Source organism: Sturnira hondurensis, unplaced genomic scaffold (assembly GCF_014824575.4).
Source record: "Sturnira hondurensis isolate 20B ecotype Veracruz unplaced genomic scaffold, ASM1482457v3 Scaffold0010128, whole genome shotgun sequence".
Lineage (NCBI taxonomy): Eukaryota > Metazoa > Chordata > Mammalia > Chiroptera > Phyllostomidae > Sturnira > Sturnira hondurensis.
In genome coordinates, this window is record NW_028082759.1 from 10192084 (window position 1) to 10217408 (window position 25325).

General features: G+C 37.2%; 1 protein-coding gene and 1 pseudogene across 11 annotated transcripts in view; one reads left to right on the plus strand and one right to left on the minus strand.

Annotated features, from left to right (window-relative positions):
• FBXW7 (F-box and WD repeat domain containing 7) overlaps positions 1 to 25325 on the plus strand; it is a 166584-nt gene that overhangs the window by 93931 nt on the left and 47328 nt on the right. The window contains exon 1 of one of the 11 annotated variants that reach the window (XM_037058404.1): positions 14742 to 15143. The exons of the other annotated variants lie outside the window; for them this stretch is intronic. Within the exon in view, the coding sequence (XP_036914299.1) occupies positions 14997 to 15143 (147 nt within the window). The 5' untranslated portion in view covers positions 14742 to 14996. Of the gene's footprint in view, positions 1 to 14741; positions 15144 to 25325 lie in introns of those variants that run through there. 11 annotated transcript variants of the gene reach the window in all.
• Positions 10528 to 14720, minus strand: LOC118995295 (small EDRK-rich factor 2-like; annotated as a pseudogene).

Here is a 25325-nt window from a genome sequence, read left to right on the forward strand (position 1 = left end):
TTAATGTAAATGTTTATGGGTTTTCAAACCTAAGTACAAGACTTTACATTTGTCCCTATTAGAATTCCCGTTGTTGTTTGACAGGGTACCTCTGTCCTCACCCAGTTTCCGTTTGGGCTCCTTCCAGATCAAGTGCCTCCTTACTGAGAAGCATTGGTGTCAGGAGTCTGTCTTCTGACATTCTCACCATCCTCCCCGTCGTGTAGTTCTCAGTGCTGTGTTCCCACACCCACATACTGAATCAGCGACATCTTCAGTGAGGAAAAGAAAGCTAGGTTGAGACCTAAAGGATAAGTAGTAGGATTAGACAGTGTTGGGAAGCTATTCTTTACAGTTCTTTATAGAAAAACTGAAAGAGGAGCAGTAAGTTTTTTGAATAGTGGCAGAATTTTTAGGAGTAAGTAGGCCTCCCTAGGTGAGTATTTGAATATATTCCAAATATCTATGTGTGTTTATATGGGGCAAATTTGTTTAAATTTCCTGTTTATACCCTATCTGTTTCTTAATGGTTTGCTGATGGCTATGTGGTGCTTTGCAGGGTTCTTTGCAGAGTTTCTACACCACATACACCATATTTCTTGACATTTGGAGGATTAATTTTGATGCCAAGTATAGGAACTTTGGAAGATCTTGCAGTTTTTAAAGTTTTAACTAACACCTATTATTAGGTTAAGGTTACAGAAAATGAATGACAGAGCTGGAAGTATAATTTAGATCTTGTTTATGTATCTCTCCCCACCTCATCCCCTTCTAAAACTCCAGTATGTAAATAATAAATATAAAGATAAATATATTTTTAAAACTTGGGTCTATTTTGAAGTTAGTGTTTGACCAACTTTAATTTAGATGGTAATACAAAATTTTAAACCTTTTCACCAGTGACTACAATCTTAAGAGCCTTAACAAGATTCTTTTCTGCTTGTGAGTACACTTTTTACTTTGATTTTTCTCCTAAAATCTCAGTTTCATCTTTCACCTCTCTCTTAGGGGACCCAATTTTTAGATATATCATTGCTTGGTTGCTGTAATGAATCTCTATTATCTATAAAGTATGATAAAGAGAAAAAACAATTTTGATGAATTATAGAAGTAGAAGACAGAGAAAAGAAAATACCCTTAAGAGGATTTGGGTGTGTTTTAAATATCTAATTTGTAGTCACGACACTATACCTTTATATTTTGTTTCTTCTTTGAAAATTTCCCTAAATTCAGCATTGTTTACTTTTAATTTAGGAATGCTGTTTCTTTTCCATTAGGATTGGAATTTTTTAAAAAAACACCATAGTTCTCTCAGTGGATACTTTAAACATGGATAGTGTTCAACAAAAAGCACAGGGAAATAAAGTCACAAAAGATACAACATAGTCAGGTTTTTATAGATATTACATATGAGCTTGTTTAGCATATTTAGTAAATTGGGAAGTATTGTTTTTTACTATGAAATGTCATATATAAGAATTATCACTTAATTGACTTGTTTCTCCATTGAACACTAGAGGGCCATATAGTACTTTATTGCTGTTGATAGAGTTGCTTTTAATGTATTTAAATACATTTAGTAAGCATTTGTCTCTCTTCTACTTTGTGCTCTAGTATACTATTTCTTGTTTGGAATTTGAAATTAATATTTGTAGTATGTGCATTGCCATAGAATATGTGAAAAACCTAGGGTTTTTTTTTTAAGCCAGCAGTGACCGTATCTTGATTTTGCTCTTTTAAAGCAACAATGCAACCAAAGTGAAGAAAGAGTGAGCTTTAGAATAAATGTACATGACCACAAAGTCACTGTGCTTTGGGAATATAAGTATATTTTTTGAAAATTTCACAAGTATCTGCACATAAGAGCATTAAAAACAAAAGTCTGACACTGTTAGTTGCTCTGGATTTCCTTGGCATATTTGTGAGAAACGATCCCTCTAAATTCTTGCCCAAATTTTCTCTTGTGTTAGCATAGAAGGTGATATTGCAGGGTGTTACCACCCAATCATCCTGAACTAAGGAACATTTGAATGGATGATTCTTGATCCTGCCTTTCTTTGGGTTGCTTGGGGTGAAGAAATGAGAACTGTAATCTGCAGGGCCCAAATAGGTAGTGTGGATGAGTGAAGAAAGCCATAACTGACCCAGTGGCATTGCTCAGGGTGGTATGCCTTTCCTGAAAGGTGCTGGCACTCAGTTAAGGAAAGAAAAAGAGAAACCTGGTGCGGGCTTCAAAAAAAAACTGCCTTTGAGCTGCGTTTGACCTGTAGATGACTATTGTTTTTGATAGCTTCCAAAGACAAAGTTTAACATCTTAAGTAGAGTCTTAATTAAATTTTTACTCTCCCATAGATATAATTCAGAGAGCACTTTGAATTATTAATTTCTATATTATGTTTTGGGGGAAATAAGAACATTTTCTCTTTGGCTAATATTTAGTTACACTTCCCTTTTGGTAAAGGAAGACTACGGTGAATTCAGGGGAAACACATGGTTTATACCTGGAGGAGAGCATGAAAGAGGATCTTGTAACAGCCACAAAGAGCAACAGTACATCTAAAGACTTGAAAGAACCTTATCTTTTGAAAATTTTCTTCCTTAAAGTTTAATATCTTAAATTATTTCCTCAAATTAGTTACTATAATGAAGTGACAGGACTTCTGTCTTTAGTTCTAAATTTTACTGAGGAGTTAGTTCTCTTGAATTTCTTTTCAAATTAAAGTCATTGTGATGAGAAGCAGTATTCTCTGACATATTTTGTGCATGTTTGCTTCTTTGTATCACTACCATTTTCTGAAAACCACATTTATTGCTGTATTTGACAGATTAATATGAGTTTAAGTGATGAAACACTGAGCTTAAATTCTGATCTTTTTGCTTAGGTAATGGCATTAGCTGTTATTACCACAATCTGTCTGGTGAATGAATGTTAAATGGTCAAGTCTAAAATGAGTAGAAAAAGAGATCAGTATTGGATATGGTGAAAAACACCAGAACTACTCTTTTCTCAAGAAGGAGAGATATTAGATATTAATGATGTATTGAAGACATTCAAGTATTGTCTTTTTAATATGTCTCTGAAGAAAACATTAGCTTACTAGTTAAAATTTGGTTGAGTTTAGCAATATTATTGAACCCTGAAAAGAATGCTCATTTTTTTTTCGCCGTGGCTGGTGTAGCTCAGTGGATTGAGCCTGGGCCTGAGAACCAAACAACCTCCGTTCTATTCCCAGTCAGGGCACATGCCTGGGTTGCAGGCCAGTTCCTGGCAGGGGATGTACCAGAGGCAACTATGCATTGGTCTCAGGGCAATCAGATTATTTAAAATAGGGCAACTTGTAAACTTTTTAGTTTGACGTAGTCCCATTTGTTTATTTTTTCTTTTGTTTCTCTTGCCTGAGGAGATATATCAGAAAAAATATTGTTATGAGCAGTGTCCCATATTTTACTGTCTGTTTTCTTCTAGGATTTTTTATGATTTTGGGTATAACATTTAAGTCTTTAGTTCATTTTTAATTGATTCTTGTGGTGTGGTCTGCTTTCATTTTTCTGCATGTATCTGTCCAATATTACCATCACAATTTATTGAATAAACCATCTTTAGCAAGCATATTGTATGTGCTTGCTCCCTCTGTCAAATATTAATTGACTGTAAAGGCATGGGTTTATTTCTGGGCTCTCTATTCTGTTCCATTGATCTGTGTGTCTGTTTTTATGCCAGTACCATGCTGTTTTGACTACTATGGCCTTATAGTATAGTTTGATATTAGGAAGTGTGATTCCTCCGATTTTGTTCTTTCTCAAGGTTGCTGTTGCTATTTGGGACCTTTTGTGGTTCCATATAAATTTTTGAAATATTTGTTCTAGTTCTATGAAAATGTTGCCCTTTGCAACAGCATAGATGGACCTGGGAAAAATTATGTTAAATGAAATAAACCAGTCGGAGTAAGAAAAATACCATGTGATTTCACTCTTATGTGCAATCTAATGAACAAACTAAACTAACAAGCAAAACAGAGACAGACTCATGGATGGAAAGCAGGCTGACAGCTCTGGTGGGAGGGCTAGGGGATGGAGAGATGGAGGGAAAAGGAAAAAGGACTCGTGGACACAGACAACAAACAGTGTGCTGATTGTGGGGCGGGGGAGGTGTGTGGAGGTGGAAGAGGGTGTAAGGGGGTTAAACAGTAATGGAGGAAATAAAATAATATATATTTTTAAAGGCTACCATCTGAGTATATTCCATGAAGCAAGGTGGAAGCTCAATATCTTTTTTTATAATTCTGCTCAGGAAACCACATAGTGTTCTTTTACATTCTCTCTTGGTTGAAACAAACTGCACCTCCCCACAGAAAGAGTATGAGAACACATGGTAAGAAGAGCACGTGAGATGGGAAATACTGCTGTTACCATTTGAAAAACACAGTTTGCTGTAGGAAATCATAGTAGCTTTGTTTTTTTAATTGTTTTATTGATTATGCTATTGCAGGTGTCCCAATTTTTTTCTCTTTGCCCCCTCCACCCAACAGTCCCTGCTCTCACAGGCAGTCGCACCCCTTTGTTCGTGTCCGTGCGTCATGCATGTAAGTTCTTTGGCTGCCCCATTTCCTATACTGGACTTTATGTCCCCATGGCTGTTCTGTAACTACCTATTTGTACTTCTTAATCCCCTCCCCTCCCCTCCCATTCCTCCACACCCCTCCCATCTGACAATCATCAAAACACTCGTTGTCCATGAGTCTGTCACTGTTCCTGTTTGCTTAGTTATTTAGATTCAATTGTTGATAGATATGCATTTATTACCATTTTATTGCTCATAGTTTTGATCTTTTTCTTAAATAAGTCTCTAACATTTCATAATAATGGTTTGGTGACAATGCACTCCTTTAGTGTTTTCTTGACTGGGAAGCTTTTTATCTGCCCTTCCATTCTAAGTGATAGCTTTGCTGGGTGAGCAGTCTTGGCTCTAGGTCCCTGCTTTTCATGACTGAATATTTCTTGCCAATCCCTTCTAAGTCTGCAAAGTTTCTTTTGAGAAATCAGCTGACAGTCTTTTCAGAACTCCCCTGTAGGTAACTAACTTCTTTTCTCTCACTGCTTTTAAGATTGTGTCTTGATTTTTACCCTTTGGCGTTTTAATTATGATGTGCATTGGAGTGAGCCTCTTTGTATCCATCTTGTTTGGGACTCTCTGTGCTGGCTCTGTGGCTCTGTGGTTCTGTTGGTGGGGAGGGTTTAGAAAAGGCACAATGGCCTCTGCTCGCCTTGTTGCCAGACACTTCAGTTCCTCCCCATATGCCACTGGTGCCTTTCAAGCTGCTACCCTAGTGCTGGAGCTCAGAGGGAGAGAGTCTGAGTAAGTCCGAGTGCGGGTTCTTTAAGAGGAACTGCCTAGGACTTCAGTTTCTTTCACCGACTCAGTACCCCCTGGTTTTTGCATCCAGAAGTTACGGGGACTGATCTTCCTGGCACTGGAACCCTGGGTGGGAGGGACTGGTGTGTGCCTGGGACTCTTGGCTCCTTAGATAGCCCTCCTGAATCTTTATCCAGTACCCGAGGGTGTGGGACCGGCCCGTTCAGTGTCTCTGTGTCTCCACCCCTCCTGCCAGACAGAATGGATGCGGTTTCTTGAATTCTGTAGTCATCAGACTTCCATTCAACTCAATTTTTGATGGTTCTGAGTGATGGTTATTTTATAGTGTAGTTGTAATTTTGCTGTGGTTGTGAACTCAGTTATCTACATATCAAGTGGATATCCAGTGAGATTAGAAAGTAACGCAAATAGGTTAGGCTTAACATTCTGTAGACTAAAACATACAGGTTCTGGTGGAAGTGGAAGGCCTGCTTGAAGGTGGTTCATAGGATAATAATATGGGTATAATAATTTATAGTTTAAATTTGAACATTTCACCTTAAATGTCATAATGGTGTGCTTGAGTGTGATATTGTTATGTTACAGAATTACATGCTTATGATTTTGTAATGAAAAAGGGTATTATTTGTGCCAGGCCCTGTAGTTCTATGCATTTAGGAATTAGACACTAAGGTGGAAATCTCAACTTCACTGCCTGGAAGCTCTGTTACCTTGGGCAGGTTTTTAAACCTTTCTGAGCCTCAACTTCCTGTCTGTAAAATGTAGGACAGTGATCATTTATGCCTGTAACTGTACTTAAGCCTTTTTTGATACTTTGTGTGAAATAAAGCAGGATGTAGTGAGAACTCTGTTAGTGTTTGAGCCTTCCCCCACGTCGCTGTACCCATCTGAAATAATACGTGTATATTTTCTTAGCCCTGTAGTTGGAAACTTTATATCAACTCTCAATCTCTGTTTCAGGCATAATTAAGAATTGCAAGGATTGAGCCCTGGCTGGTGTAGCTCAGTGGATTGAGTGTGGTCTGCGAACCAAAGGATTGCTGGTTCGATTCTTGGCCAGGGCACATGCCTGGGTTGCAGGCCAGGTCCCCAGTAGAAGACGTTCGAGAGGCAATCGCACATTGATGTTTCTCTCCCTTTCTTTCTGCTTCCTTTCCCCTCTCTCTAAAAATAAGTAAATCTTTTAAAAAAAAAAAGAATGGCAGGGATTGAGTTTTGTCTATTCTTTGGTTTTAAACTTTCTTGGTAAAACTTAGTGTCTTATTTATTGGAAAGAATGACAACTTAGCCTGTGAGTTTAATTTAAACTTCAGCTGTAAATTATTGTTGATGTTTATGAGACAGTACATTTTGTTGAATATATAATTTTGACAGTAAAAGTTCAGCTGTATCAACTCTCAGCTCATTCAAGAATGAGACCTTAAAATGAATTTTCTGTAGCTTAATTCTGTACTTAAAATGTTTTCTGTGATTAAAGTAATTCTATACTTAAATTTGATGCTGAAGTAAATATTGATGAGTATTTATTAATGAAAAATGTATCAATATTTAGTGAATATTGATATATCTCACATGCTTCCATAGCATATTACTGTATAAATAAAGTTGTATAGAGAATTGTATGAATAAAGTTGTGGAACTATGTTTATTTCACTCAAAATAAATGATTTTTATTTATAATTGCATCAGAAATGCAACAGTGTAGGAAACATAATTATCTCCCCTCTCCTTACTATTTTACTTTTTAAAATTGTCAACCCTGTTAAGTATTTTATCTTTCCATAGGTTCAGCTTTGTATTTTTCATATGATAAATTCACCATCAATTTGGTGAACTTCCTGCTTTATTACTTAATTTTTATTAAGCTGAATAGGAAAACCAATTGCTTTACTTATTGTGCTTTAAAAGAATTATTAGTGTTACGTCTTTATTTGTGATTGATTGCTTTGCAACACTCTTCATTACAGGAGAAACAAATTATTATTTCAGAAGAAATAAATAATTACAGGTGAAATAAATAATTGATAAGGAACATTTAGTTTAACTGAAGCTAATGACCCTTTTATACTTAAACTTGTACATGAAAGTAAATTAGATGAGGGGCTTTAAAATTGTTATTTAAAAAATTTTTGTATTTTATTTTTACACTTAAATTGTATTTTGAGAGTTGTGGAAAATCAGGTTGCTTTAAATCACTTACTCTGTCATCACATAAGGCTTTTGCATGACTGAAATACCTGTAATTACTATGTCATTTTTGCCATAGTTGACTTAAAGGTATAACTATAATAATCATCAGCCAAATTCTTGGCGAGCAGCTGTGTGAGACCAGTTCACAGTGGGGTGGCCTGGCACAGACTGTGAGAGTTCTTCTTACATCGTGGCATTGAGGCTTTATCGTGGGCATTTTTGAAATATTTAAAATATTCAGTCCAGTGGTTGGATTTTTGTTTTATCTCATGTTTCTTTAAATGCTTAATGAAAGAATGAAGAAAAATGCCATTTTAATGTCAGCAACTGAAGTTCTTAGACACAAATATGGGATTAAAATCCAAAGTCTACTAAAAAAAAAAGTCAGATATACTCTGTATGTCACTATTTAGGTGACTGTGGTAGGAAATTTATACATATATAAATTTATATGTATATATAATGGGATATATATATATCCTGAGTTTAAAATTTTGTTTTATCTTTTTAAATGTCTTTTAAAAATCATTTATGCCTGTAACTTTTTTCCAAATGAAAATGTTTCTTATCATACAATAATAATACATATTCACAATACACAGGTAAGGGTCCATTTTTAGAAGTTATATACAAATGAACTGAAACAGTGAATTTTATTTGTAGTTTGCAAAACTGTACTATTAACTGTAATAAAGGAAGAGTCACCAGACTGACAGTCCAACCCAGTACAACCAGGCTCTATACATGGTGGTATCAGAACTACAATATGCCCTTAAAGCTGTGAGGGACTTTATTCTCAATCATCTGGTCCAGCCTCCTTATTCTAGAAATCTGGAATCTGAGACCAGTTAAAAGACTTATCTAAGGTCCCTGATTGATGGAGGAGCTGAAACTAGAACTGAAAATTCACCCAGTGTTTTTTGTATACTAGTAAGTTTATCTGGGGTGTTAACTCTAGGCAGTTTGTCCAAAAGCTAATTGAGGTAACAGTTTAGTCAAGAATAATTTAGTTGTAAGTAACTTAGTTGTAAATAAGTAAATAAATAGTTGGGTTTTGATCATGGAATTTCTAGGGTGTTGTCATCCTTTTGGGGGACTTTTTTGGTTTATTTTTCTATATTTTACTTTTTGACTTACAACTTTATTTTTTAGCCAATTATTTATAAATAACTGGAAATTTCCAGGATAACAACATAAATGTCCAGCAATCAGACTTTGATTATCTATCACAGCAATTATAATACTTTATTAACCTGGTATTGTAGCAGTTTTATTTTTAAAATTAAATATATGTGATATATATATATATATAAAATATTTTGTGCACATTCTGATTACCTGGCCACAATTTTGTGCCACGCACATAAACTGTATGTGCTGCTTTAGAGCCCAGCCTGATTTCTTGTGAGTAGTTAGACGCCCCCTTTGTGCCTGGATAAAGGAAATTAGCAGGGAAACACAGTAACATGTTTCGACCCATCAAATACTGACATGACTATAATATCTCAAATCCATTATAATTGGAATTCGTAATCCTTAGTGAACACTTGAAGCGTTTAAGTGTCTTTTAGAACTTTTTAAAGAATCATTTAGAATGTTATTTTAATTTTTATAAAACTTTTACTTATTTGACTTATGCTTTTTATGAATAATAAAACTTTAAAAGGAATTTATGTATTTACATTTTTGTTTTATACTAAATCTATTGTGCTTTGTTTCTCCAATTGAAGTAGTGATACAGTGGTCGAACTCGTTACTAATGCAAACTCGACAGTTCATTTATCGTTAAGCGAAGAACTTAATTTCTTGATTTATCATTGTTTTGCTCTGTGTTTAAATTGCTGTCTTTGTATATGAATTGCTTAGACTTAGGGAAATACTTGAATATTCTGGTATTCCAGGTGTTAGTAAAGAGTGAAACGGTGTCTTAAATATAGACAATAATCTGTCTTACTCTATATTCTTGAATAAAAGAGTGTGCTTCATAATACCATATTCCTGTCTCAAAAAACTTGTGTCTTCCAAGTGATTTGTTTAAGCTGACATAAGAATAGTTTATGCCATTCATATGCTGTGGCCTTTGGTCAAGAGCAGTTAAATCCTAGCTTTCTGTATAATAATGAATACAAGTAAAGGTCAAAATCCAGAATAAGCTACTGTAAATCATTCTGTTGTTGTTATTGCAAGAAAATTGGACTGTATAGGATTAACACATTTGAGAAATACCATTCTGATGATATTTTGTTGCTTGTAGCATGTGTATAATCATCTTTGACCACTGCACACTTTTAGAAGAAGGAAAACCTAAAAGCAGTAAGTGGATAAAATGCCTACATAGGGAACTTATCTTTACCGTAAGTTCCCCAGTGTCGAGTTGGTAGGTAGGTAGTCAGTGAGACCTGGAACCTTAAAATCCCACAGCTGGGATCCTGCAGCTTCGCTTTTAAGTAAAATTTTGACAGAATTGTGGAAGTCTTTCTTGTCACAGGATTTTAGAATCTCTGCTTACTTTCCTAGTGACTATTTAATTGTATTTATTTGAATTACAAAGCTACTTTTTAAAAAGATTTTATTTACTTATCTTTAGAGGGGAAGGGAAGGAGAGAGGGAGAGAAATATCAGTGTATGGTTGCCTCTGGTGTGTTCCCTGCTGGGAACTGGCCTGCAACCCAGGCATGTGCCCTGACTGGGAATCGAACTGCCATCGTGTGGTTCACAGGCCCGAGCTCAATCCACTGAGCTACACCAGCCAGGGCCTACAAAGCTACTTTTAATACTTTAGTGTGAGCCCCACAGGATTACAAAACACCAGGAAGGGGTAACCTCCTAGCTCCCACTCATGGCCCAGGGGGAGAGAGGCTGGGGGGTGGCGGGGAAGCACAGAAGGGGCCCGCCTCAGGCACAGGGCTATGGGAACGCTCTTGGCGCTGGGACCCCTGAGCATTTCGACAGGAAACGCGGGCAAGAAACGCGGCGCGGCGGGACTGGCCCCAGGCACACAGGTGAAGGGCAACAGCTTGGACAGGAAGCCACAGAGCTACTTGAGTTCCTCGTTCTCATTTGCCTTTTTCTGCTTCTGCCGCGTGATCTCCAGGTCCTCTGCTTGCGGGCGGCCACACAGAGCCCATCATCCTGGCGCGCTTTCCTTTAGCTGAGTTGCTCTGCTCCTCCATATTCCCCTGGAGGGCCAGCTCGCGCTGGTTCCCGCAGGTCCGCTCGGCTCCAGCCGGCCACCGTTGTGTCCCCTCCTTGTGACTTTGACATTAAAATGTAATCTGTAAAGTACTTAAAAGATGAGAAATATTATTCTAGGTGCTTCACTTACATTAACTGATTTAATGCTCACAGATATCCTGTGACGTGGATTCTGGGTGGTTGAAATTGAGAGCCAGGGTCATTAATTGAAGGTCGTACCACTGATAAGTGGAGGAACCGGGAGCTGGAAACAGGCAGCTGGCCCTGGTGGTGGTGCTCCTACTACTGTATTACATTTCCTCAACATTTGTTGGTACCATCTCAGCAAGAGTTTGTCTGTTTTGAAGAGTCGTAGTGTGTGTATGTGGGGGGGAGGGTTAATAATTAAGAATATCTTAAATGATTTTGAAAGTATAATTGAAACTACGACCTAATTTTTTCTTGAACACATAGGACTGGCTACATTTTAAAGTATTAACAATTGGGGTTCTCCTGTGTGTTCTCCGTGATTTCCCTCATCGACTAGGGTTCCCTTCTGTATTTGAAGATTTGGTACTTTGGGTGTTGGCGCACTGATTGAGAACATTGCTTTAGAAGTACTGTTAACTTGAATGTTCCAAAAAAGGTGAAATGTGGTAGGACAGGCATTTGGAAATTAGCACTCACTTTGCTCAATCACTCATAATGTCTCTTCTTCACAAAAATACGTTGTAGATGCATGATTTGATTTACCGGTTGGTTTGCTACAGTTGCAATGCCCTGTACTGTCCAGTGGAGGGCAGCTGCTCACTGATTTTTTTTTTTTTTTAAATCAGATTGAAGCCGAAGGTCACCACTTTGTGTGGACCAAAACTTGGTCCTGGTATAAAACACATTTGATGTACAAGCAGCCGTGGTTTTCAGTGCTGTTATCATTGTAAACAATTTCTTGAAAAATGAAAAACTTATTTTACTTTGTAATAATTTCTGCCCTCTTGTAAGCAGGGAAATGAACTCTTGATTTTAGTTTTAATTTCCCCAGTCCAAATTTTTTTCAGTTCCATTTTTTAGCCTCTTCTTAGAATCAGACCCCAAAGAGATTAGAGAGTACCATTATCTTCCTTCTCTTTGAATTGTCTGTGTGTAAGTCCATGTGACTGCATAGTTCTTTGAGGGCTTTTAAATAGAAACATAGGAAAATAGTGTTTTCGGGATGTATCTTTATTGACCGGTGGATTAAAGGAGAGTCAGATTTGGAGTTGGTCAGTTTGGTTTTCTTGTCTGCGCAGAGCGAGTCTGTGAAACTCGAGGAATGTAGCATGTGTGCTCTTCTGATTTTTCTGCATTGGAATAACGTTTAAATTGCATCTTCTGTGTGGTTTAGAGAAAGGAATATCGAGGGCTAATTAACTTCATTTCAAAGGTATCACTGAAAGAATTCCTGTGAATAAAGCCAGTCTGCGTAAAACTATAGGTAGTATTGACAAAGGAGATGGTGATAGTAACCTGGAAAGGGGGCGTTCTATGGGAGTTACGTCAAAGGAATTTTCCTAGTAAGGGGAATAGATAATATATTTGAAGGTTCTGTTGAACACACGCAAAATGTTAGTGTTGTGTTAAAAAACAAAATGCGGGCCAGTGGAGATGCTGAGACTAGAATGAGGCTGCAGGCAGTCCTTCCGCCCGGCAGTAAGTCTCTAGTGGGGCTGCAGACGCAGTTACCTGAGGTATCCAGCTCACCTTTGTCCTGCCCTTCCCACTCACAGATTTCCAGGACCTTCTCTTCTATCCTTAAATCTGTTAGGTTTTTTTGGTGGTTATGGTTGTGTCCATAGTCATTTACTTTCTCATTAAAACAATTTTTTATTGTGGTTAAATATCCATAACATAGAATCTACCACTTGGGCCGTGTTTATATAAAATTCAGCGGCGTCAGGCCCATTCACAGTGTTGTGCTGCCGTCACCGCCCTCCGTCTCCAGGTGTCTTCCCCCGTCTTCGGCTGAGACTCAGTACCTGTTAAAGACTGACCCCACCTCCCTTCTGCCCCTTGCCCAGGGCAGCCACCGATCTGCTTTATGTCTCTGTGAATCTCACTGCTCTAGGTACTTTATATAAGGGAACCATACAATATTTGCCCTTTTTTGAATGACTTCTTTCACTTAGCATTATCTCTTCAAGGTTCATCCTGGGTCAGAGGGCTGGAGAGGACCCCGTTGTATGTATGCAGCCCACTTTGCTTACCCATCCCCCCATCGTTGGTTTCTGGGGTTGCTGCCACTGCTTGACTCTTGTGAATGGTGCTGCTGTGAATGTGGGTGTACCGCTGTCTGTCTGAGCCTCTGCTTTGAATTCTTTTGACTTGATACACAAAAGTGGAATTGCTGGGTAATGTGGTAATTTTTTGAGGAACCATCACACTATTTTCTACAGTAGCTGTATTCATTTTATATTCCCCTCAGTGAGGCACAAGTGTTCTGATTCCTCCACATCCTTCCCAACCCTTGTTATTTTCTCTCTTTTTCCTCTTCCTTCCTGTTTGTGTTTTAATAATAGCCATCCTGGTGAGTGTTCATTGGTTGTTTGTTGGTGTCCATTAATGGGTGGGCATTGTTGGTTCATTCTGGTTTTGGTTTAAAATTTCTCTAATGATTAATGACATTGAGAATCTGTACATGGGCTTATTGGTCATTTGTTTGGCTTCTTTGGAGAAATTCAGTTACTCATTTTTGTGCAGTTAGAAAATACCATGTCTGCTAATAGTTTCATGTTTTTAACTACAGTCTAAATTGTGGTAGAAGAGGAAGGGATGCTTTCAGAAAGCATGGTAGGGTTGTGGGTACTTCTTGTGTACGTATTGACTTCCCAGCAGCCCACTTTATATTTAGTAATACATCTCTCCAAGGTGAGAAAGAAAATCGCCCATTTCTGACATTCTCCTTTTTCATTTGCTCCATATCACATTCCAAATGCCCACTATAAAGATTCATAAAAGCTCTCAGAAGGAGAGATGAAGTGCCTGGCTATCGAAAGAAGACCATAAAATGGAAGGAGAAAACAAACCAGTTAACAGCATTCTAAACAGTTTATGTCTGTTATCTGTTGTCTATTAAAACTATTCTCACACTGAGCTTTTTTTATCATCTTTGTAACTGTTTAGTTCATGGGCTTGAAAATGAAATGTAGTATAAAGGTTAATTAACACTGACCTAAGTGGTTAATTGAAGGATGTATTTGAGATAATGCTGGAAAGATTAGTTTGTGGTTACTGTGAGGAGAGGCTTCATCTCCAAGCGCTGTCTTAGGCATTGGGACAACCATGGAAAGTTCTTGAGGGGCGGACTGCACACCGTGTTCCCTCTCTGTGTTTTCCATAGGTTTATATGACTGTGGTATGCTGGAGAAAGTGGGCGGTAAGGATTGGCAGCGAACTGGTTGGTTTACTCATTTGACTACATTTTTCTCATCACAGGTTACATTTATAAATATTTGTTTTTTAAAATGTCCTTAATGAATAGTATTCCTATTATACTTCCAGGTGCAATCACTGAGTTTTTTTTCCAGATTGAACTGAATCTGTAAACAACTAAAATATTTGCTGTTAAAATTAATCTGAAATGAATATTAATAACTGTAGAGAGCTCGAGTCAATTTGTGACTTAGTATGAGACAGCGAGTATGGTATGTATGGAAAAGAAAAAAACATGCTTCAGACGGACACTTGCAAATATACTGCTCATTCTGAATATGTCTGAGATAGCACAAACATATACATACTTTGAGCACGCATGAACACTGTCCTTAAATTTGAAGTGTAATCCGAAACATTCCTAAAATATTAATGCTGCTCTTTGGGTAAGGAAGGCTTAGCTATTCATGAGAAAATAGAATGTTTATTTTTATTTTTGAAAAGAAAGCTTTCACTTTCTAGGGAATGCCTACCTGCACTGGTTGCCGGAGCAGCCCAGGCCTGCTTCCTTGTGTTCACGGTACTGACTCTGCATGGGAGGCTCACAGGCTGCTTGACTGGCAGGAGCAGGAGCTCTCACTTGTAGTTTATAATTCCTGGCTATTCTAGGATAGTTTGCACTTCACCAAGCCTCAGACAGGTCAGGACATTTGGTAGGAGAAGGTTGAAAGACAAAAGCAGCAGGCCTTGGGTTCTCAGCCTCTTTTAAAAGAAAAAACAGAGAATTAGATTTTAATTTGGTGGTCTGAGTGTTTAGTAATGTGCCTGTATTACATGTAGAGAGTATTCACCAGCCAAGAAGAGTTTTAAAATGTCAAAACTGGGAAAAGCTACTCTAAACCATGGCTTGGTTCCTGTTGATTTTAAAAGCGCAAAAGAGCCTCTACCACACCAAACTGTGATGAAGATATTTAGCATTAGCATCATTGCCCAAGGCCTCCCCTTTTGTCGAAGACGGGTAAGTCTTACACATTGGAAAAAAGGAATATTTATTTCAGTGAAGTACTTCTGCCTCCTTTAGTAAGGAAATGCTTCTGTTTTCAATTGATTTTTATAACTAAAACTCTCAGTGCATTATGAAAACTTAATAAGCAAAAAACTTATGTAAGCGGTGGTTTTAATAATATAAGAGCTTTGAGGGCAAGGTTACCCAACCCACCTTTTTCCTCTGTCTCTCTCATTTATTCTTTATGATATTGGAATCCTTATTTTAAATTGGTAAATATAAAAAGTATGTTTTGAAATACATTGGCAAATACTAAAACCCAAAATTTACAGTTTTTATTTTGTGGAAGAAGTGTAAAGCTTGTGGTGTTCTCCTTGTACATGGGGATGACAGCATTTAGCTCTTATAAAGAGCATTCCAAGTTCCCTATGTTTATCTGTACTTTAAGCTGTATTATTTTAAAGGTGCTATTTCTTAAACTCAGATTTAATCTAATAGAGGCATTACTGTTTGCTGTTATGTAAAATAAAAATAACATGCCATTGTGTGGTGGCTACAGTAGCAGTTTATATATAGACAGCCCGAACAAACGTCTGGGAGAGCCTGTGCTGCCGGGCAGCGGGTTACGGGCTGCTGGGCGTTTTCCAGCGTGACATTGTCCCCTCTCGCCCACCAAGTTTGGACCCTGTTCCTATAAGCAGTTTCGGTGTATTTTCTGACTCACTTGGTTATTGCCATTTTGAATTATTAACTAGAGGCATCTACTTTTATATCTAAAATATGTTTTATGATTCTGAACACATTAAACCAAAAAAAAAACCCTGTCTGAGATTGAATGAATATTTGCATACATTAGTGCTTTTAGTGTTTTCGTACCATTTCTTACCTTTTGTGTGTAATTATAAAGGAAAAACATTCTATTAAACAATTATATTAACTTACAAAACACCTGAAAAAAACTTTTTCTCCTTGGTAAGGAGAATCTTCTATTTGCTGGAACTCACATTGCCTTTGTAAAATGTTTTTTGTTAACTCTGTTTGAGTAGTTTCCACTTCTCCAAATAAGTAGTAGCCATGTTGAAAAATATTTCAAGTGGTGTTTAAATGAAATACAGATTAAACATGGAAAATGGAATACAAATATCTCTGTCACTCCCATACCGTCTTCTCTACTATGTTTTCAAAAAGTGTTTCATTTATTTTATCTTTTACTTCATAGCTTTTGTAACTTCTGAATGAGGTCACTGCTCTGATTTAAGCATTTACACAGAGGCCTGCAATAGCGTTCAAGTCATTAACAAATAAACTTACTTTTTTAATACTTATGTAAAAGAAAATACCAATTTGAGTAAAATTTTTAACTGAGGAAACTAAGTGTGGGTGTTTTAAATTAAAGGGTTAAAATATTACCAATCAAGATACTTCGTTTTAAAAATTAATAACTAACTCCAGGCCCTTTCCTTGAGGGCTTCCTAGGGTTACTGTTCAGTTTGATTTTCTAGGTTACTGTGTTATGTTAAATTATAGTCTTGGAGTTGTAATAGTAGAAGGGGACTAGATTGGAAAAACGAAATACATACTAGAACATTTTTTCAGGAAATGGTTAGAAAAACCAAATGAGCACATTCAGTTTGAAACTCCCTGCCTGCCGATAACTTGCTCCTGCAGAGCTCATTGACTGACCGCTGGAAATACTAGAGGGACTGCGTGATCGCACCCTCCCTCTCCTTTTTGCAGCTGGTTTACGTAGGTGGCTTTGAATTGACTCACATGTTCTTTGTCATTTAATTTACTGACTTTCCCTTGGTAAAATTAATGATAAACATTTTTAAAATGTATTTTTCTTTAACAAACACTTAAACTTTTGGTGTGATATGTGATTAATCCCATTTTGTGTCTGGCATCCAGTTTATCTTTTACATTAGATAAACCTTCTTTCAAGCTAGGTTGTCGTAGACAAAGCAGATAGACCACTGTGTTGTGTAGGCCATTGTTTTTCTTCCATGTAGTGAGCTGATGAGTATGGTGACCTCTTGTAAGACTGTATGCAGTCTTGACCTAATAAATTTGAAAAAACATGATATTGTCCCTTTATCGTGGATGTTCATCCTCTTAAAATGTTTGCTTGATGAAAAATGTAGAAAATTGTGAAAAATCTTTTGAGTAGTTGTTACAACTACAACTTCCATTTGTATCTTGAGCGTTTTCAAGAAATTTACTAACGTCGTTATTGAGTATGTTAGTCCTGGTGGTCTAACATACTGTTGTTTGAATTATTCTAGCTTTTCATCAGAGATACTTTGGACTCAATACTAACAATAGTAAAGAAACAGTGATCTAGCTATTAATCAGCTACTTAAAATCAAAATGTTCTTAGTATTAAGATCCTCATAATTTATTTATAGTTGTTTAGATAGTTTTGATTACAAGTATCACTGAGAATATTTGTTGAAAGCACAGAATTGAGGGTTTCCTCTTTTGGGATGGCCTTAGATAAGAAATCCGGGTTAAGGCTCAGGGATTGGTCTGTTTTTAGAAGTCGTGTAGTTAAAGCCTCAGTGTCCGGGAATGTGAGAGCACTAGTTGGGTACATACCTTTTTATTCAAAAAAGAACTGACCATCCTTTGAGGAAGAGAAATTTTCTAGGAAAAACTCATTTCATCCGTAAAATCTGTGGAAAATTACTTTTTTTGAAATTTGAATGCCTAATTATGGTAATAACAAGTATTTCTTAAATCCTAAGACACATTATTTTTCTGCGTTTTAAACATATATAAAATAAGCCTACAGCTTGATGAGATTTCGTGGCTTGTTGGACAGCAGTGTTTGTCTTTGATGTGATAAGGGAAATAACGCTGCTGTCTTACAGCTAAAAAGAGTGTGTTGAGAAAATGGACTGTGATGCTTAAATCTCTTTTCTCATTTGTGTTCAGACTTTTAACCATTTAACATGTTCTTGTTCTATTCTTCAGTATTACTATTTCGGGAGAAGTTTCTAAGTGACGTGCAGTTGTCGGTTTGTATGGGGCATGTAAAGATACCTGGGTGACTCTGCCGGCTCGTAGACGAACGCCGATTTTAGAGCGCCTTGTGCATTCTTAGGTTTGAACACCCTCTGGCTGGCTGTGTGTCGTAAAATGCAGTTGGCAGCACGGCTGACTGAGGGAATGGGGCGGAGCTGCTTGTGGAATGGAAGGGAGGTGAGGTGGGGACAGTGTGTGACAAGGACTTGTTCACCTGAAACCCAAGAGCTCAGATAATAGTGAAGTATGTGACCAGGATTTCTGATGGCTGGAAATAATTTTGTAGTGATTTTTATTACATGTCAAGTCCTATTAAAATTAAATGCTGCACTTAAAAATAATTTTCTTTTCAAGTGCAAATAGAAATAAAATATTTGTGGTGCTTGAGACAATGTTAAATTCACTCCTGTGTATTGTTGCCATTGAGGATTGACTTAAACCCAGGGCCCCCCAACTTCCCTGCAGGTTTGCAGAAGACCTTTGAGTGTGTGAGGCTTTATGTGCCTCCTAGTTGCTGTTGGAACTACCACTCAGCTCTGGCGCTGGTCTGCGAGAGCAGCTGCAGGCAGTACTTAAGTATGTGTGAATGCACATGACTGTTCGATAAAACTTTATTCATAGAACAGTGAGATGCAGGATTTTACAACTACAGTAATGCTACAGTGAGTCTTCCTGTGCATACATCTTTTTGCTTATATCTAAGTTTTGGCTTACGGTAAATTTTTAGAATGAGATTGTTAGTGCCTTAAGCTTTTCATTTTCTTTAACATAAACTTTCATCTTCCTTTCTTAATCTTCTCTAGTTAAGTAGAGAAAAGTCTGTGTCTTACCACTAGGATTTTAACATACTGCTTATTATTTCCCTTCTTAATGTATAGTATTAGTATAATAATGCTATTAATAGTTGCTGTCATTTTAAAAGAACCTACTATGTATGCCATTACCCACTGTCCCAGGTATTTTGTGTATTTTAACTCAATCCTTAAGTGATTTATGTTTGTTAAGTAGTGTAAGTTGGATAATATCTCTCTTCAGTAGACTGGGGAACTGGGGTTCACACAACTTAACTCTTCTGAGTTTTCTTGGTAAATAGTAAAGCTGGTATTTAACCCCGGGATTCTCTAATGCTGCAGGTAACAGGCATTCTCCTTCTAGTACATTTTGTGACCTTTATACGTTTTTTTCTTGCAATCATAACACTTTTTAACTACTGTTATGTTACTACTTGGGAGGAGGGTAAGCCTGGAGCTACTGTGGACAGTGTTTCTGTGAGAGAGAATGCATTCAAAGATTCAAACGGCTGCCCTACAAATAACTTCCAGTAGCATTGTCCATTATAAATTTAGGATTTTTTGGTGTAATCTCTTTTAAGATCTTTCACTTTAAACTTACTGCACAGATTATGCAGTAATTACAGTAATAGAAGCTGGAAATATTAAACAGTATGCATATTTGTTGTCTTTTTGAAGGCTGAGAAATGATACCTGTTAAAGCCAAAAAAATTATTCATGACACTTGTTCAAACAGTAAGACAGACTTTATTTGGGGGACTTCATGGTAGGTACAGAGATTACTACAAGGAGTGGTTTGTTTTTTTTTAAAGATTTTATTTATTTATTTTTAGGAAGAGGGGAAGGGAGGGAGAAGGAGGGAGAGAAACATCAATGTGTGGTTGCTTCTCACTTGCCTCCTCCTGGGGACCTGGCCCACAACCCAGGCATGTGCCCTTACTGGGAATCGAACCCAAGACCCTTTGTTTTGCAGGCCAGCACTCAGTCCACTGAGCCACACCAGCCAGGGCTACTACAAGGAGTTTTGATGGTAGGGGAGAGATTGGGCTCAACTGCAAATACAGTAAAGAAAAGCAAGAATTTACAGCCAAGGAATATGGTGAGAGTTAGTGGATAGAAAATTACTTAGAAGGAAACATTAGAAAAAGGAGGGGATTCTGGCTAAATTGACTTAACGAACCGTAAGTGTTCAGACATCACCTAGGGGATGGTGGAGGGTGAGGAAGCCAACACATATGGAGGGTGATGGTACTGAGTTGGGGGGATTTCTCGTTAGACTGACTTAGTAGGATTCTTACTAAAATTTGGCGTCTGAGACCAGTGCCCAAGGACAGGGCCTAGCTGAAAAAGAAATCAGAGGAGCCCAACTAGAGTTTGGTTAGGGGAGGAATCTTCGTCATACTTCAGTGTCTGCGCTTGGCAGGCAGCAACTGAGCCCAGGGCGTCTGACAGATGAACCATTAACTACACAGTGAGGTATATCATTCTCGACATTTTGCTCACCCAGTACTTTCAACAATGATGAGAAAGGGTGAAAACACGATCACACCTCTTTTAGCATGGTACTCCTTTGGGTTCAGGTTATTTTCTTCATTGTTTACTTAGTCTTGACAAGTATTCAAAATTTTAACTCTTATTCAGGCATAATCTGATCTTTTTTGTATGTATAATCTTCTGTCATTTCAAGCTATATGTCACTTTACTCTGTTACAGTCCTTCCATAGACAGTTGGTGGGTCCATTAGTAACTTTTCAACAGAAGTCTGCCACTATTACTACACAGTCGTGTTGCTTTTGTTTCAGAAAACAACACCTCTCTTTATCCTGTAATACAACTTTTATTTGTACGAAAATTTTGTGTGTAGCCCAAGGTAGGTGATCATAAGCTCTGTTGATAATGCGAATTTGTGAGGAGTTATTACCCTTCTGAACTTAATAATGTCATAATCCCATAACTTCTCTGAGTTGAATGATGATATGGTGAATTTCTATTTTCTTTCAGTAATTAATATCTTTTCTTTCTCTTGATAAAAAGACATGCTTAATATGTAAAATTTAGAAAAATATTTTTTATAATTTTCTAAATTATCAGTAATTTCACTGCTTAGAAATAACCACAATAACAATTCTAAGTAAATAATTTCTTTAAACAAAATTGATACTATGGTCCATTTGTAATGTACTGCTGGTTGTTTCCTGTGGCTGTGGTGGCTCAAACTGTATAATTTGTCACGTGAATGTACCATAATCTTCCTGTTGTTGATTTGGATAGTTCAAAGCTTTGAACTTTTTTATACATAAATCTTTAACATTTCTATACACAGATTTCTGCAAGTAGAATTATGAACTTTTTAATTCTTGCTAAATACTGGTAAATGGTTTTCCAGAAAGATCATACCGATTAAAAACCAGCACGAGGGATTTCTAATACTGCTTAAAGAGAAATAAGTCATATTCGAAGCCAGTTGATCCCTACCGTGGCAGAGTTTTACGGATTTTACTTGGTTGATAATTTGTCATTGTATTTTTGTGTTTATTATTCTAGGTTTTCTATCAGAGGATTTTTTTTTCATTTTAAGCAAATAATGATATACGCTTATACTGAAAGCTTCATGAGGAAAATAGGTAAACAGATCCAGAGATTATTTGTTGCTCATGGTGATTTTATTTCTTATTCTTTCTAGAGAATAGTATTTGTCATAGACCTATCACCTATATTATTTTCAACCTGAATTTTCTTCTACTCTTCCCATAGTTTTAAAACTATCATCTTTGTTTTTATCTAAACAGATGATCCTCGTGTATCATTTCCTGATTTATTATTGGTGTAACACATTATTTTTACTACAAGTTTTATGATTATCTTAACTTTCGTTTGTCACCTTAGTTTATACCTATTACATTTTTGGATTTTAGTGTGATATTTCTACAGTATAAATGACAGCCGAAGTGTATTGCTATTAATAATCCCGACTACAAGAGTACTCAGGCTGGCAAAAGCAGCTGCCAGAAACCCTTGCCTGTTCCTTACAGCGCTGCTACTTAGTCCTGCATTTCTGACATAGCTGTGCCAGCTTTGCCTTCAGCCCCAATCCAGGTTTGCCTTGTCTTTTTTAATTCTAGTCCAGCCACGATTAATTGTTGTTTAAAGTAGCTACAGTGTGTCTGCTCTTCTAAACTGTCTTGCTGCCTGAAAGACATTTTGTGAAATGCAACGTCCATTTCATGGAACTTTTTGCCAAGTAGAAACAATAGATGGATATTTTTTTAACATACAGAAATATGAAACCTCTAAAAAGCCAGCATTATGCTCTCCTTCCTCGTACTAGTCTATTCGGTATCCAGCACTAGTTTGTGCCCGTGTCTCTCCAGATGCTCTCCGTGACTTCACAGTCCAGCTTAGCTCCCTGGCTGGGACCTTCCCTTGGCTCTGATTGCGTCCACCATTGTCGTCATCCACTAGGGGAACATACTGTCATTTCTGTCATTATGTTTGGCCCTACGGCATGTATGTACCACTCAGTGTTGTGATAGCCATATATATAGTTACCTTACTCTGGTTAAGCTGTGAACTCAGAGAGTTTAATATCTTTTTATGTTCCCAGTGATATGAAAGAAAAATGAGTGTAAGTATTTGTATGACCAATTCGTTGATGTATGTGTTAAACTTGGAAAATTTTTTTCTCTTTTTTAATTTTAATTTTTATTTAATTCTTGTTCAAGTAAAACTTGGAAAATTCTTTAAGGAGCTTTTGGTCCTGTAAAACTATCGTATGTTTTTGTTCACTAAGTGTTTTTAAATGACTCCGCAGCTGTGATTTTGAATATTTCATTTTCTGAGTTTAACTAGACTCTGATACAGTTTGACATTTAATTTTAAAAGTAATCACTACTCACCAATTTTGAAAATGAAGGAGAAACAGACGTAGGATATAGTCATTTAGATGGTGCTTTTGAGCATCTACAGCAGCTACGAAACGTCAAAAATGCTGGAAAAGGGACTATTACAATGTTTTGGTGAGTCGGAAGAGCAGGGTAGTGGTATGAGCAAGCCTGGATACAAATTTCAGTGGGGCACCAGATTTTTTCCTGCATTGAATCTGTTGGGGTGACACCGGTTAACAAAATGACACAGGTTTCAGGTGCCCAGTTCCACAGCGCATCGTCTGTGTGTGCACGCTGTTGGGTGTATGTTCACCACCCCACTTAAATCTCCATCCATCAACATTTATAGGGGGGATCAGTGGGTTCCCAGATTTTTTTAAAACATGACTTCCTATATTTCATCAAAATCTGCGGGGGAAATTGGCATTTTCAGATCATCTAATAACCTTTATTGCCATTACTTATTTTATCAGTAAAGGAATTAATTAGTTGTAACAGACCATTCTGTTTTGGATACTATCAGTTCTTAATGCCTCATGCCTCATGTGTAAACACGAGGAAACAGAATGTAAATTGTAAGTTTCTTACAGTTTTAATTCTGTGCACTGTGCATAAATAAATCCCCTCTGTGGATATACAAAAATGAAAAAAAGTAAACAATCCTTTAAGCATCTTACAGTTCAGTAGTAAAGCTATAAATAGACCCTTATAGCACAGAAGGATGATGGCCTAAATGGGCCCGTGTACAAAGTTCGGGTGGGAGCGGGTCCCCCAGGTCCCAGTGCCGGTGGCTCCGAAAAGGCTTCACAGCAGCTTTGCGTTAAGAGGTGAAGGATGTTTGCTAAGCAGGTGATACGAGAAATGGTGGACAGAAGGAACTTGGGCTCATGTCTCGTTTTTTCACATTAATTATACTGCTGCAAATTACTCACGTCTTGACATGCACTTTATTAATATCAGCCCGAAAATATGTATCGAACATGTAGAACAGAGTTAGGAACTTTTCTAGAACCTGTGAATAGAAGTGTAAGCTTGGATTCTTATTTAGGGAAACAGAAAAGTAACTGTTAATGGCAATGTTATGTTGACAGTAGAAGAGGGTAATAGCATAGCCTAACTGGGGGTTCGGGGGAGGCACTGTTCTCAGCACTTTATGTGCAAACTCATTTCATCCTTAAGACAACCTGTGTGAGGGATGAGGGAGATGAGGCCTAGGAAGGTCAGAGAGCTTGCCCAGCGCTAGTAAGCGGTGGAGCTGAGATTGTAAGTTGAGCACCTGGCTCCAGCGGCATGGACACTGCCTTATGGGACTGGGTCGGCATTTGCTGAGGGAGCAGGTCTGAGTTTCCAAGTGTTTTAGGGGTTAACCTTTGCCATGGAATCCTGTGCTTTTAAATACCTAATTCACATTTTCCTCCCACAATTTCCGATGGCTTCAGTATCGAATTACTGATAGCATAGCTTACTAGTTGTTTTTGCTACCATGTAATAATAAGGTTGTGCCTCAGTGGTCAGATATGAATGTAAAACCAATTATAACATGATTTGTTACTCTACAAATGCATCAAAGACATGACTGCCATGAATTGTTATCCCTTTTGCTGATAGATAGCAGTCTGTACAAATAGTTTAGTAACTTCACATCACAGGGCAAAGCTGTATAAATTTGTAGGCTATATTTTATAGAAACTAACTTTATAAGACTTGTAGTAATCGAGACAGGGAAAATATATTAAAAAGAAATGTAGTATGAAGCTTTTGGCAAAGTAAACAAGTATGAAATAATAAACTCAGTTACTTGTCTGCACACCAGAAATTCAACAAGCCCTGAAAACTAACAAAAAAATTTTTTTGAGTTGCCCAAACCTGACCCTAACTAAAACAAAATAGTCACTTTTATTATTTACCTAATATGCATATATTTTGCTGTAAAAATGTTAATGTGTAATATCCTAGGAATGTTCTATAACATGCTCTATATGCTCTGTATTACTTTTATAAATTCTAAAAAGTTCTGAAGTCAGAAACAGCTTTTTCTAAAGTTGTGGAAGTAACTCCACAGACCTTTGAGTTTTATAGCTATCAACCCTATTAAAAGTGGAATACATTTTGAATTGCTAGAGGAGTCTAAGCCTTATCTTATGTCTCAGAGAACATGCGTATTTGAATACTTTAAAACATACAGTATATAAATGAATACTAAACTTAAGTTTAGAGTTCAGAGCTTACATGTTTATTTCAGTAATTAACTACAACTCATCCTAGCGTAGTTACATTTAAAATGAGGGATGAGAACTCACCACATTTTTACTTCTTCCAGTATTTTCATGGAAAATTAACACCACTAAATTAATTTTGATTCTGCTAATATATATATTAGGCACACTCCCATCGTATGTGTTGCTAGTGTAACAAAGACGAGTAAAGCAGAGACCAGATGTTTTTCTGTCTCTGAGAGACTTATCTCATTATCCCCCATTCTGTGGTCACATATC